This window comes from Neomonachus schauinslandi, chromosome 12 (genome assembly GCF_002201575.2).
Source record: "Neomonachus schauinslandi chromosome 12, ASM220157v2, whole genome shotgun sequence".
Lineage (NCBI taxonomy): Eukaryota > Metazoa > Chordata > Mammalia > Carnivora > Phocidae > Neomonachus > Neomonachus schauinslandi.
In genome coordinates this window covers 94,143,989-94,155,744 of record NC_058414.1, presented here as the reverse complement: position 1 = coordinate 94,155,744, position 11,756 = coordinate 94,143,989, and the positions used below count along the sequence as shown (strand labels likewise).

The window sequence follows — 11,756 nt, the reverse complement described above, 5'->3', positions numbered from 1 at the left end:
TTGCTTCTTTTCTCTAAGTATATATACACACATATTACTTTTTGTCTGAACTGTTTGAGAGGAAGCTGCAGATATGATGCTCCTTCATCCCTAAATACTTCAGTGTGTTCCCTAAAAACAAAGACGTTAGGGTCATGTGTTCTGCAGCATAGCATAGCTTGTTTAAGACCAATGCAGACAACCTTTGTGGCATTGCTAAGTGGGGGAGGTTTAATAGAGACCAGAGAAGCAGCAGAACAGAGGTCACACAGTCCTTTCGAGGAAACCAGCTCAGAATTTGAGATAGTAGAATCTTAAGGGAAACAGGTTTTTGATCCTTTAATTGATATTTTATTATATGATATGAAATGATATTTAGGGAGCCAGATAAAGGTTGATGGGAAGGGAGTTACCACATTCAGCCATGGGGAGAGAAGTGATTTCAGGAAAATCTGTTTCCTAAGCAAGATAAAACTGGACTCTTGTTTCTACTTTGTGCCCATGGTAGGTATTACTATCACACGATATCACCATGTTTCCAGTAAAATCACTTCTGTTTTGCTCCAGGCCTGAAAACGTATCCAATCCACTGGCAAGGATGACCTTAGAGTGTAGTTAACAAAACTGTAGGAACGTATCTTTGGGTGGGGCAAGAGGTCTAGCAGTTGGAAACCACACTCACTAAGCTGAAGGAATGCTGCCCATAACATTCAGGGTCACCTAGGGTTAGATACCTGGGAATGCACTGCCCAGCTTTCTATTTTGGCAGTGACATGGACTCATCAGTCCCAATTTCCAGAGCTGTGTCCTTTTCACTCTTCCTTCCAAATCCACCTCCACCAGGGCTTTCAATCTGTGCCTGGTTCTGGTTTGAATGAGCCACTGATTTATTTGTAGCCATCCAGGATCTGGAGTGCAGATGCAAATGGCAGTTTTCTTTGGTAAGTGTTGGTAGCAATTGGATCCTTTTCTGATTTGCATTCCCAAGGCCTGCAGGTTCTCAGGAAATCACATCTTACAGGCAGTCTGGTGGGGGTTATTTTTAATCTCAGCTATAAATGCCAGTCCATAAGAGTTCTTAAAACCAAAAGAGCTTTCATTTGCAAGGCAGAGGATAGTTAGAGACAGAGTCATTAATTTAGCAAAAATCTGGACAAAAAGGGGATAAGGAGAGGGGACTCTGGGGATAGAGAGGGCTTGGGGTTCAGGAGTGAGTTAGGAACAGGCACAAATTTGGAAGACACTGGCTTTTTGGGGACTTAAGCAATGAGAATGGAGGTGCTTGTTCAGGGAGAGCATGCAGGGAGAGAGAGAAAAGTGCATTTCGGACCTGCCTGGGCATTTTAAGCATTCTGCTCTTCTCTCTCAAAGTCATTCTCATTAGAATTCATCTCTGTTTCTGACATCAGTGGTGGCGTCTGAGAGCCCATTTCCTCTATTCTCACCACCTCTCAATCATCTTGTCTCTTGCTGGTGCTGGGCCTTGCCTGGAGATGATTTTACTCCACATTCCAGTCCAGGGTTAGAATTGGCTTACGTGCAGTTATATGCGCTGTGTGGATATTTCAAAATCCCAGGTGAGCTCCCACATAAAGTAGGAATGAATTTTAAATTTTGCAAACTGAGAGTATGAATAGCAACTTATATATATATATATGTTTTTAAAGATTTTATTTATTTATTCATGAGAGATAGAGAGAGAGAGAGGCAGAGGGAGAAGCAGGCTCCCAAGGAGCAGGGAGCCCGATGCGGGACTCGATCCCAGGACCCTGGGACCGTGACCTGAGCCGAAGGCAGACGCTTAACCATCTGAGCCACCCAGGCGCCCCATAGCAACTTATATTTTAAAAGTAATTAGCTTAGGGCGTCTGGTGGCTCAGTTGGTTAAGCGACTGCCTTTGGCTCAGGTCATGATCCCAGGGCCCTGGGATTGAGCCCCATTGGGCTCCCTGCTCAGCAGGGAGCCTGCTTCTCCCTCTCCCTCTGCCTGCTGCTCCCCGTGCTTGTGCTCTCTCTCGCTCTCTGTCAAAAAAATAAATAAACAAAATCTTTAAAAATAAATAAATAAAAGTAATTAATATCTGCATAGCCCTCCCTCCCTTCCCCCAATCCACCTGGCGGGTGAAAACATTCTGGGTAAACTCACTCATTTCATGTTACACTCAGCCCACTCAAGATTTTCTCTCCTGCTTTGAGCCTGGCTGCTCCTTAAAGGTGGAAGGAAGGTGGTTTGAGCTGGTCTCCAAGCCAAGTGACCAGCCACCAGCAATCTTTCCCATCTACAGAATCACTGCCTGCAACCCCCTTTCCTCTCACTGTGTCACCTACGTTCAGCATGGCGCCTTTTCTTCTTCCTTAGTCAGGCCTTTCTCTTGCTCACTCTCCTGGTGCTAGCAGCTCCATCTTTGTGTTCAGTTATATTTGTTGTACAGAATCCCATTACTTGATGGTTGGAGTAGTGTCTCCATGGTGATACAGGCAAAAGTCTTCCCAGGGAATCGGACACCATGTCTTTTTATCTACTTGGCAGGCGAGTTAGAGTTGGCTGGGATAGACTAAATCCTGCTTTTACCATTTCGGTGTTTGTTCTTATGCTCTTATGAAAAAATTCCCAAGATGATGGTGAGGACATGCACACAGCTGTGTGGAGTGCATGCGGAGAGGTCCATATATAGATGTTTTCCTTTAAGTATCTGACCACTTACTTTACTGATGAAAATCTCTCATTTCTAGCCCAATAATCAGCTTTCACCAATTTAAGCTTTCTGGAAATTTTCCATGAAATCAATAAGGGAATTGGGTGCTGCCACTGTTCAATCAATTGGAGGGATTGATAAACTTCCCTAAACGGTCAGTCACAGAATAAAATTAGCAGGTCTGTTAACAGGTGAGAAAAACATTAGCATAAAACAAAAATAAGATAAGCCTGTTACCAATAGAGTTAATGTTCCAGTTCAGAAATTTCCAGTAGAAAACCATTTGGGGGATTTTTATGACCCCCATTTAAGATTTGGGCAATTCAAGATTGTCCACGATAAAACACTGTGGGCACCAAAGATTGAACTTCTAAAATAGGCTTAGGGGCGCCTGGGTGGCTCAGTCGTTAAGCGTCTGCCTTCGGCTCAGGTCATGATCCCAGAGTCCTGGGATCGAGCCCCGCATCGGGCTCCCTGCTCCACAGGAAGCCTGCTTCTCCCTCTCCCACTCCCCCTGCTTGTGTTCCCTCTCTCACTGTGTCTCTCTCTCTGTCAAATAAATAAAATCTTAAAAAATAAATAAATAAAATAGGCTTAGAGGTACGTGTGTAATAAAAAAAAATATTATGTATAAGGTTTCTGATTTTAAATATTAGACCAAACAAATGCATTTAACTTCCCATTCTTCTGAGACTCCATTGAGAAAAAAAAATAAAAATCCCATAATAATTAAGAGAGGAGTAGGGATGGGCAAGGGCAGACTAAAGATTTCATCCCATCTCTTGGCTATGGATCATCAACAAAAGCATATTATAGCTGAAGTGACTTAGAGGATGCCCAGAATATGCACATGGTGGACCACTGGGAATGTGGTGGCTGATCAGCTTGCTGAAAGCCTTGAGGTCCCTTGATGTATGTTTCCTAGCTTTGGCTAGTAGGAGTGAGGCAGGGTGTAAAACCAGAGTCATTGCTACAATTCTGTCTGTCATATAGCTGCTTCAGTGATTCCTTCCAACCCTTTCCCATCACTGCACACAGAACCATTGGCAGCCCATATTGACAATTCTTTTTTAGAGAAATTGAACACATTTCCAAGGAAGAACTAGGGCCTCCAGTGCAGTTGTTTGCACAGAGAGTAAATTCTTTCTTATTATGACATTTTAGATTTCTAGGCTAATGTCTGATTTTTTACTCACATACCTAAAAAAAAAAAAAGCCACCAGAAACTAATCCTGATGAACTCAATGGCCCAGTTACAAAACAGAGGTCCCAGTCAGCCTTTCCATTCAAAAGAATGTCCTACTGGGAAATAATTCTTATTTAGGCAAAGCAGCCTTTCATTTTCCTTCATGAATTAGTAGTCAAGGATTATCAGAAATAGGAGCAAAATTCACAGCCTAAAAGAGAACAACCAAGAAAAACATTCAAAATAAATGACCCCTGAAGAAATAAAGATCAAAGAAGAACACTTAAAAAATTTGAACTTATATCCTCAGAGAAGGTAGAGAAGACACTGCCTCCATAAAATAAGAAAAAGATGCTATTAAAAAGAAATAAGAAACAAGAAGAAACTTTTATTTTATTTTATTTAAAGACTATTTTAGAGACAGAGCATGCATGTGAGTGAGGGGGAGAGGCAGAGAGAGGGAAACAAGCAGACTACCTAATGAGTGGGGAGCCTGATGTGGGGGCTCAATCCCAGGGCCCTGAGATCATGACCTGAGCCGAAACCAGGAGTCAGATGCTTAACCAACTGAGTCACCCAGGTGCCCGAAGCAGAAACTTAGAAATTAAAAATATGACTTAAAATTACATTCAGGTAATATATGATTTCAGTAAAATTAAGATGAATTCAAGATATCTCTGAATGCTGAGCATAAATTGATGATGAAAAAGATAAAAGAAAAAAGACACAGATGTTTAATCCAGAAGGGGTAAAATCTGACCAAAAGGATTTTCAGGGATCAAATTTAGAGAAAGAAATTACTTTTTATTTATTTACTTATTTATTTTTTTATAAGATTAAAGTTTTTTTTTTTTTTTAAGATTTTATTTATTTGCGAGAGAGAGAATGAGAGACAGAGAGTATGAGAGGGAGGAGGGTCAGAGGGAGAAGGAGACTCCCTGCCGAGCAGGGAGCCCAATGCGGGGCTCGATCCCGGGACTCCAGGATCATGACCTGAGCCGAAGGCAGTCGCTTAACCAACTGAGCCACCCAGGCACCCCAGAAATTACTTTTTAAAAATAGGAGAAATAGGGCGCCTAAACTAATTAGTAACAACAAATGCGAAAAGATAATGAAATTTCTTCTCGTTACTTAAGGTAAATTATTTTAGACCTAGAATTTTATATTCAATCAACTACCAATCAAGAGTGAGGGCAAAAGAAAAACATTTCCCATTTCCAAAGGACCTTTCTGAGGAAATTACTTAGTGGATTACATCCAGCTGAGAGTACCATGATTAAAGTACTGATTCCTTTCAGTAGGTGGTAAGGAATATACTTATTTCTGGGAGGTGAGGGTGGTCTAAACAACATAAAGGAAGGCAATTGAGCAGGATTATAATAAACCTAAACTAAACTCTTGCATGTTGTTGAGTAAACGATGGAGTGTAAGAAAATAAAATGCATCTGATTTTTACGCTGGAAACAATCTCCTTTTACTTGGGTCTATGGATTGTGTTATTGAACTTAATGGAAAGCACTTTTTGGTCCTGAGTCCAATAATAGTTTTAGTAACAACATTAGAAATGCTATTTATTGGGGCGCCTGTGTGGCTCAGTTGGTTAGGCGTCTGCCTTCAGCTCGGGTCATGATCCCAGGGTGCTGGGATTGAGTCCTGTATCAGGCTCCCTGCTCAGCAGGGGGTCTGCTTCTTCCTCTGCCCCTCACCCTGCTCTCGTGCTCTCTCTCACTCTCTCTCTCAAATAAATGAATAGAATCTTTTTTTTAAAAAAAGAAATGCGGGGCGCCTGGGTGGCTCAGTCGGTTAAGCGGCTGCTTTCGGCTCAGGTCATGATCCCAGGGTCCTGGGATCGAGCCCCATGTCGGGCTCCCTGCTCGGTGGGAAGCCTGCTTCTCCCTCTCCCACTCCCCCTGCTTGTGTTCCCTCTCTCGCTGTCTCTCTCTGTCAAATAAATAAATAAAATCTTTTAATAAAAAAAAAAAAAAAGAAATGCTATTTATTGATTTTCTACATTTAAAATAAATTCAGGTAAAGCACAGAAGACTGAACTATAGTTACAGAATAGCATATGACAGTGTAAAAGGAACATGTTGCTTTCAGAAGTTAGAAGGTGGGAAAGGGAGAAGTAGTAGAAGGAAGGATAGGAGCGCCAACACTCTTTGTATAGTGCGGAGTTGATAGGCATTGACTATAAATATTAGAACAAAACATTGTAAAATGATCATTCAATAATTTAAAAGCAATGAGAATAAGAGCTAAAAGTAGTAATGCAGGGTGCCTGGGTGGCTCAGTTGGTTGAGCGACTGCCTTCGGCTCAGGTCATGATCCTGGAGTCCCTGGATCGAGTCCCGCATCGGGCTTCCTGCTCGGCAGGGAGTCTGCTTCTCCCTCTGACCCTCCTCCCTCTCATGCTGTCTCTCATTCTCTCTCTCTCAAATAAATAAATAAAAATCTTTATAAAAAAAAAAAAAAAAAAAGTAGTAATGCAATTCTCAAAATTTGGGAGGAGGACAAGGGAACAATTGAGGGCAATATTAAGTGACACTTGGGTCCTCATCTTTTACAGTGATGAGTCAGATGGATAAAACAATGCATGTGTTTGTGCGTATGCATTCGGAGCTATGAAAGTAGCCCCCACAAAATCTAAAGACAGAAATCAATATAACTGTTACTTGCGGGAAGTGGAAATCAGCATGAGGCAGAAGACTTACTTTTCACAAAAGACCTTTTCAGCATTTGTTTTTTTGTTTCTTTGTTTGTTTTTTGGCCAAAAGCTGTTTTACTTTGATGATAATAATAATAACTTAAAAAAAATAAACTTGAAACAACTCTGATTTCTTAATTCTGTAATCTTTGGGTGGAGATTTAGAAATGAGTAATAGTATTATGTTTTTTGTAAGTATTGACAATCTCATTTTAAAAAAAGCCAGGCATGATAATTGAGTTAAGATGCTTTTAATAGACAGCTTTGTAGCAATCAGGCTATTTCACAAGAAAATAAACCTCACCACATTACCAGAAATAGTGACAAACAATTGCGACATGTGACACGTACTTCCCCAATTATCTGTTACTCGGTTTTCGGAGGTGCTCAGTGAGCAATCTGATCATTTCCATCAATATTTTCTCGCAGGTGGTGGCTTTGGTGGTCTATTTTCAGCTGCCCATAACTATGTTTTGATACTCACTGACTTAATGTCTTCAGCCCCTGAGAATGTTTACAAAACAGGTTTACCAGTTTTCTTAGCATCCAGTATATTATTCAGAATCCATTTGTTAAGGTACAAGGAAGCATGACATCATTTTGAATATCAAATACTTTTTTTTTTAAACAACAACAACCTTGATAAGGATTAAATGACAACCAGTGATGAACGTCTAACACTCACACCTGGAACAGTCATGTTCCTTCCTGGAAGACTTTCATGGTTTCAACAGCAAGTCGTATTTACTTGCTGGTAACTTTTAGGGATGGCACAGGTGAGGAGTACTGGCCAACACAGTTAAGTCTTTGGCCCAGTGAGGACACCCCCAGAGGTGTCCATGTTTACAGATTGTCCTGTAGACTGGTTATGAAATGGGGGAGTGTAGTTCACCCTTTCTTCTCTCAGGGTGGCCCTTTCCACTACAGGTCATGAGTAACGAAGCAGCCCAAAGTCCAGACCTGCCCTGAATAGATTCAAGTGGTAGCATCTCTCTCCTGGATTGAACATTTCAAAATTTCAAGGTCTTCTTTACATTTTGCTCTTTAACTTTATTTATCTTGTCTTAGAAGCCCATGGACATGGAAGTTCAGAAAACAAGACTCTTTAAGAAGAGTCTTTGCATCTTCTTGAAGAAAGAAAGAAACAGGGTCTCTATTTCAGGAGGAATTTAACCCAGTTATTTACAGATAGGAAGAGAAAGTAGAATAAGTTTTATTTGGTGAGTTTATCATAGATTGAAGATTGGTGATTCAACATTAGTTGTGGCTCCATTTAATAATAAATATGGCCATCTTAGATGCAAAGTATTGCAATAAATAACTGGTACCTCTCTATTTTTATGTACTGAAATATATCTATAAGATAAATTCCCCAAGTAAAATTGTCAAATAAAAGTATGTACCTTCATGAGTATTATAAACTGTACTTGAGGAAGCAGCAACTAATATTTCCATCAATTTATGAGATTGCCTGGTCCCCATAATCACACGTAGTGTGTTAGCAAACTTTTTGATCTTTGCTAATCTGATAGGCGAAAACTTATATCTCGAAGTAGTCTTAATTTTCCTCTTGTTATAAGTCAGTCTGAGCATCTTAAAAATTTTTGTTTTAGGTTTTAGAAAACAATCACCTTGAGAACTTAAAAGAATTGTCTAAGTTCCAACACCAAAAATTTTGACTTGATTTAGGGGTAAAGCTTGGACATTGGTATTTTCAAAAATCTCTCCCAGAGATTTAACGTGTAGAATCACTGCTTTAGATGGAGCAAGGGGAGGAAGGCTCAGGTAAAGGATGTCAAACATCACAATGATTGTGCCCATGAAGCAAAAGAGAAAAATGAAAATCAGCCTTCTCTATAAAAAAAACACATCAGGTAAAAGGATCAGGTTTGGGAAAGAAAGGAGGTAGAGAGGGGTCGAGGTAAGGGAAAGGCAGAGTTGGTTGGACTGGGTGCTGTTGTACTCTGTGGGTGTCAGTCATGGAGTCTGCTCTTTTAGGTAAAGATGAACTTGAGGCTGAAGCTGCTTCCAAGCTCTTCTCAACCCAGGGTTGTCCTGAATCAGTAGAATGGAGTGTCCAGCAAGGTAGGCAGCCATGATGAATCTGCACACAATATTCCAGGAACTGTTGACATCAAAGGTGTTGGACATATAGAGAAATAGAGCAACTGCATTGAAAATGTCGAGAACGAGAAAGCAGCTGGTAGCTTTGATGGCCCCCATGTGAGCCTCCATGCTGGGGTCCCTGGAACCAGTGGCTTTGCTCTCCATATGGAGGGTGTGTCTCTTGAGAGAGATGATCAGCAGGGTAGCTGAAAGGATGAACATGAGCAGAGGAATGAAGATCCCCAGGTTATAGAGAAGAACCAGGTTGACCATATTGGTCTCAGGGAAGTATTTTTTCTTAGTGGAGTTGGAGGAGGGGATAAAAGAATTGTTACAATACACAGTGTAGATGTCTTTAGAGAAGAGCCCACTGTAGCCCAAGGAAATAAACACCGAAAGCCACAGAAGCCAGGGCATCCATCTGGAAATTCTCCACTTCAGCTTGAGGAAAAGGGGGTGGGAGAAATCAGCAATCTTCACGAAGTAGAAGAAACAGCCAGGCAGCAAACCAGAGGCTACAATGATTTAAGAACATGAAACTTACTTTGAACATGTCATATATATGGTCTTCATTATAAAAACGTGGGAATGTTGAGCTGAAGGTAATCTCTAGCATCATGAAGCTTTGGAGAGCTATTCTGGATACACTCAAGAAAAACAGGATTCTGCCACTTGTGGAAACTGCCTTATTTTTAATCCATTCAGCTGCATTTATAGCCATAATGAACCCATTTGCAATGATACCAACGATGCATTCAGTGCCTATAATTGTTAAAATCCAGAGGATGTGAAATGGTGACAATTCATTTTCTGGGGGATTGCAGGTTTCGGTCATCTTGAGTTGTTACCCCTCTTTGGTGTCTGGAGGAAAATGTCTCTCTAGCATTTGTTAGGCAGATCCTTGATAGCTCCCACTCTTCATGTCACAGGAGGAAGTCTTTGATGCATCATTTCCAAATTCACTCCATTTGTTTATCTCAGAATTCTTAGCTCTAAATCTGGAGATGCAAATGATGGAAGGATTTGCTTTATAATCCTCTTCCATGTCCGTTGTATTGGTGTTGGTTCAGTTACAGGGCCCAGGGGAGGACTTGAGTAGATGCTGGTTTATAAACCACTAACATGGCATTGAGAGCCATGGCCTTGGCTAGAGCCAGTTAAGTTGAACATTTGCCCACCAAGTCACCATTTTTTTTAAAAAAGATTTTATGTATTTATTTGAGAGAGAGAGAGAGATAGGGAGAGAAAGCATGAGCTGGGTGGAGGTGCATAGGGAGAGGGAGAAGCAGACTCCCAGCTGAGCAGGGAGCCTGACGTGGGGCTCAATCCCAGGTCCCTGGGATCGTGACCTGAGCCGCAGTTAGACGCTTAATGACTGAGCCACCCAGGTGCCCCACCAAGTCACCATTTAACTTAGTTTCACTTGTGACCTCAGGGAACTGATTGAAAATAATAATAATAATAATGATAATAATAATAATAAATTCAAAGACATATAGAGATAGAGACATATAGTTCTGATTATGTGTTAGGCACTTCTCAAACACTTTATATTATCACATTTAAGCCTCACAGCAACCCAATGAAGAATGTACTTTTTTATTTTTAAAGACTGTGCTTTTATTATCTACATTTTGCAGCTGAGGAAACTGAGGCCAAAGTCACACACCTAGAGAGAGACAGAGTTGGGATTCTAACCCAAGTTACCTGGTACCAGATTCTATGTTCTTCCCCACTATTTATACTTCCTGGACCTGTGGATCCTTTTGTGTGTGCCAAAGACTAAATTCAGGGTTGTTTGACTGTAACATTTTTTTTCCTGATAGTCTTTTATGATGTCTTCACTATTTAAGGGAAGAATAATTGAGTTAAAAAAAAAAAAGTAGCCCAGCTTTCTATCTGCAAGATTTTCTTTACTCTTACACAGAACCCTTCACTTCTGACACTTCTGGTCCCCACATGTGTGGGTTTTTGGGTTGTGTGTTTTTACCCATACCAAGCCATTCTGTGACACCAGCCAAGTGTCCTACAATTTAACTCAATTCGGACACTAACTACCTGAAGATAGCATCAGATCCCACGGGTTAAGGGATCAGTCCCACAAGACTGCCCCCACACCAGATGCCAATCACAAATCCAGGTTGTCACCTGTGCTCCTGACCTGTCAGCTGCAAATTAGAGGTTCCCATGGATTCCCTCCTCAGGTTCCATTAATTGGCCAAAGTGGCTCACAGAACCCAAGAAAACAGCTTACCAGTTTTATAATAAACTTTATAATAAAGTGTATGATAAAGGCTACCAATGAATGTTCAGGTGGAAGAGATGAGGAGGGCAAGGTATGTGGCTTCCATCCCCTCTCCAGTGAACCTCACATGTTCACTAGAAGCTCTCTGAACCCAATCCTTTGGGATTTTTAGGGAGGCTTCATTCCATAGGCAGGACTGATTAAATCGTTGACCACTGGTGATTGTTTCTACTTCCAGCCCATCTCTCCTTTCTGGAAATCAGGGGGTGGGACTGAAAGTTCCAAACCTCTAATCAATGATTGGTTCTCCTGGCAACCACCCCAGTTTAGGTGTGGTCTGAAAGTCACATCATTAACATAACCAAAGACGCCTTTATAATGCTTATGCCTTCGGAAATTCCAAGGGCTTTAGGAGCTCTGCCGGAGAAATGGGACGAAAGACGTTATTCACAATATCACAATAGTAAGGCAAGAAGACTCTAATTTTCAAGAGATAGAAATTTTTTGCAAAACAAATTACTTGAGAGATAATAAACTTCTTTTACGTATAAATGTTTAAACACATGCACTTTCATTTTAAAGAGAACACTAGGAAAAATGAAGTTTGAAGGTATTTAAAAAAAAGAAAACCACAGGCCCAAGATGGTGCCACTTAAGCTGAGTTCCCAAACCGGGGCTTAATACTCAATCTAATTGCAATTTCAGTTTCCCCCAGAAATATTGTCTTAACTGGTCAGTCAGGAATTTTCTGGTCAGCACTAAAGAAGTAATATGTTACTTGCTCTCTCCATCCCCCAAAGGAAGATGAAGTAATCTGCAAGATCACATCCTCTGCCCTTT

General features: G+C 40.9%; 1 protein-coding gene across 1 annotated transcript; it reads right to left on the bottom strand.

The window, feature by feature from the left end:
* Window positions 1–8,542: 8,542 nt before the first annotated feature.
* On the bottom strand, window positions 8,543–9,557 carry TAS2R39 (taste 2 receptor member 39). Its single transcript, XM_021692777.1, is given in 2 exon segments — window positions 8,543–9,164; window positions 9,166–9,557. Coding segments are annotated over 2 exon segments (1,014 nt in total).
* Window positions 9,558–11,756: the final 2,199 nt, after the last annotated feature.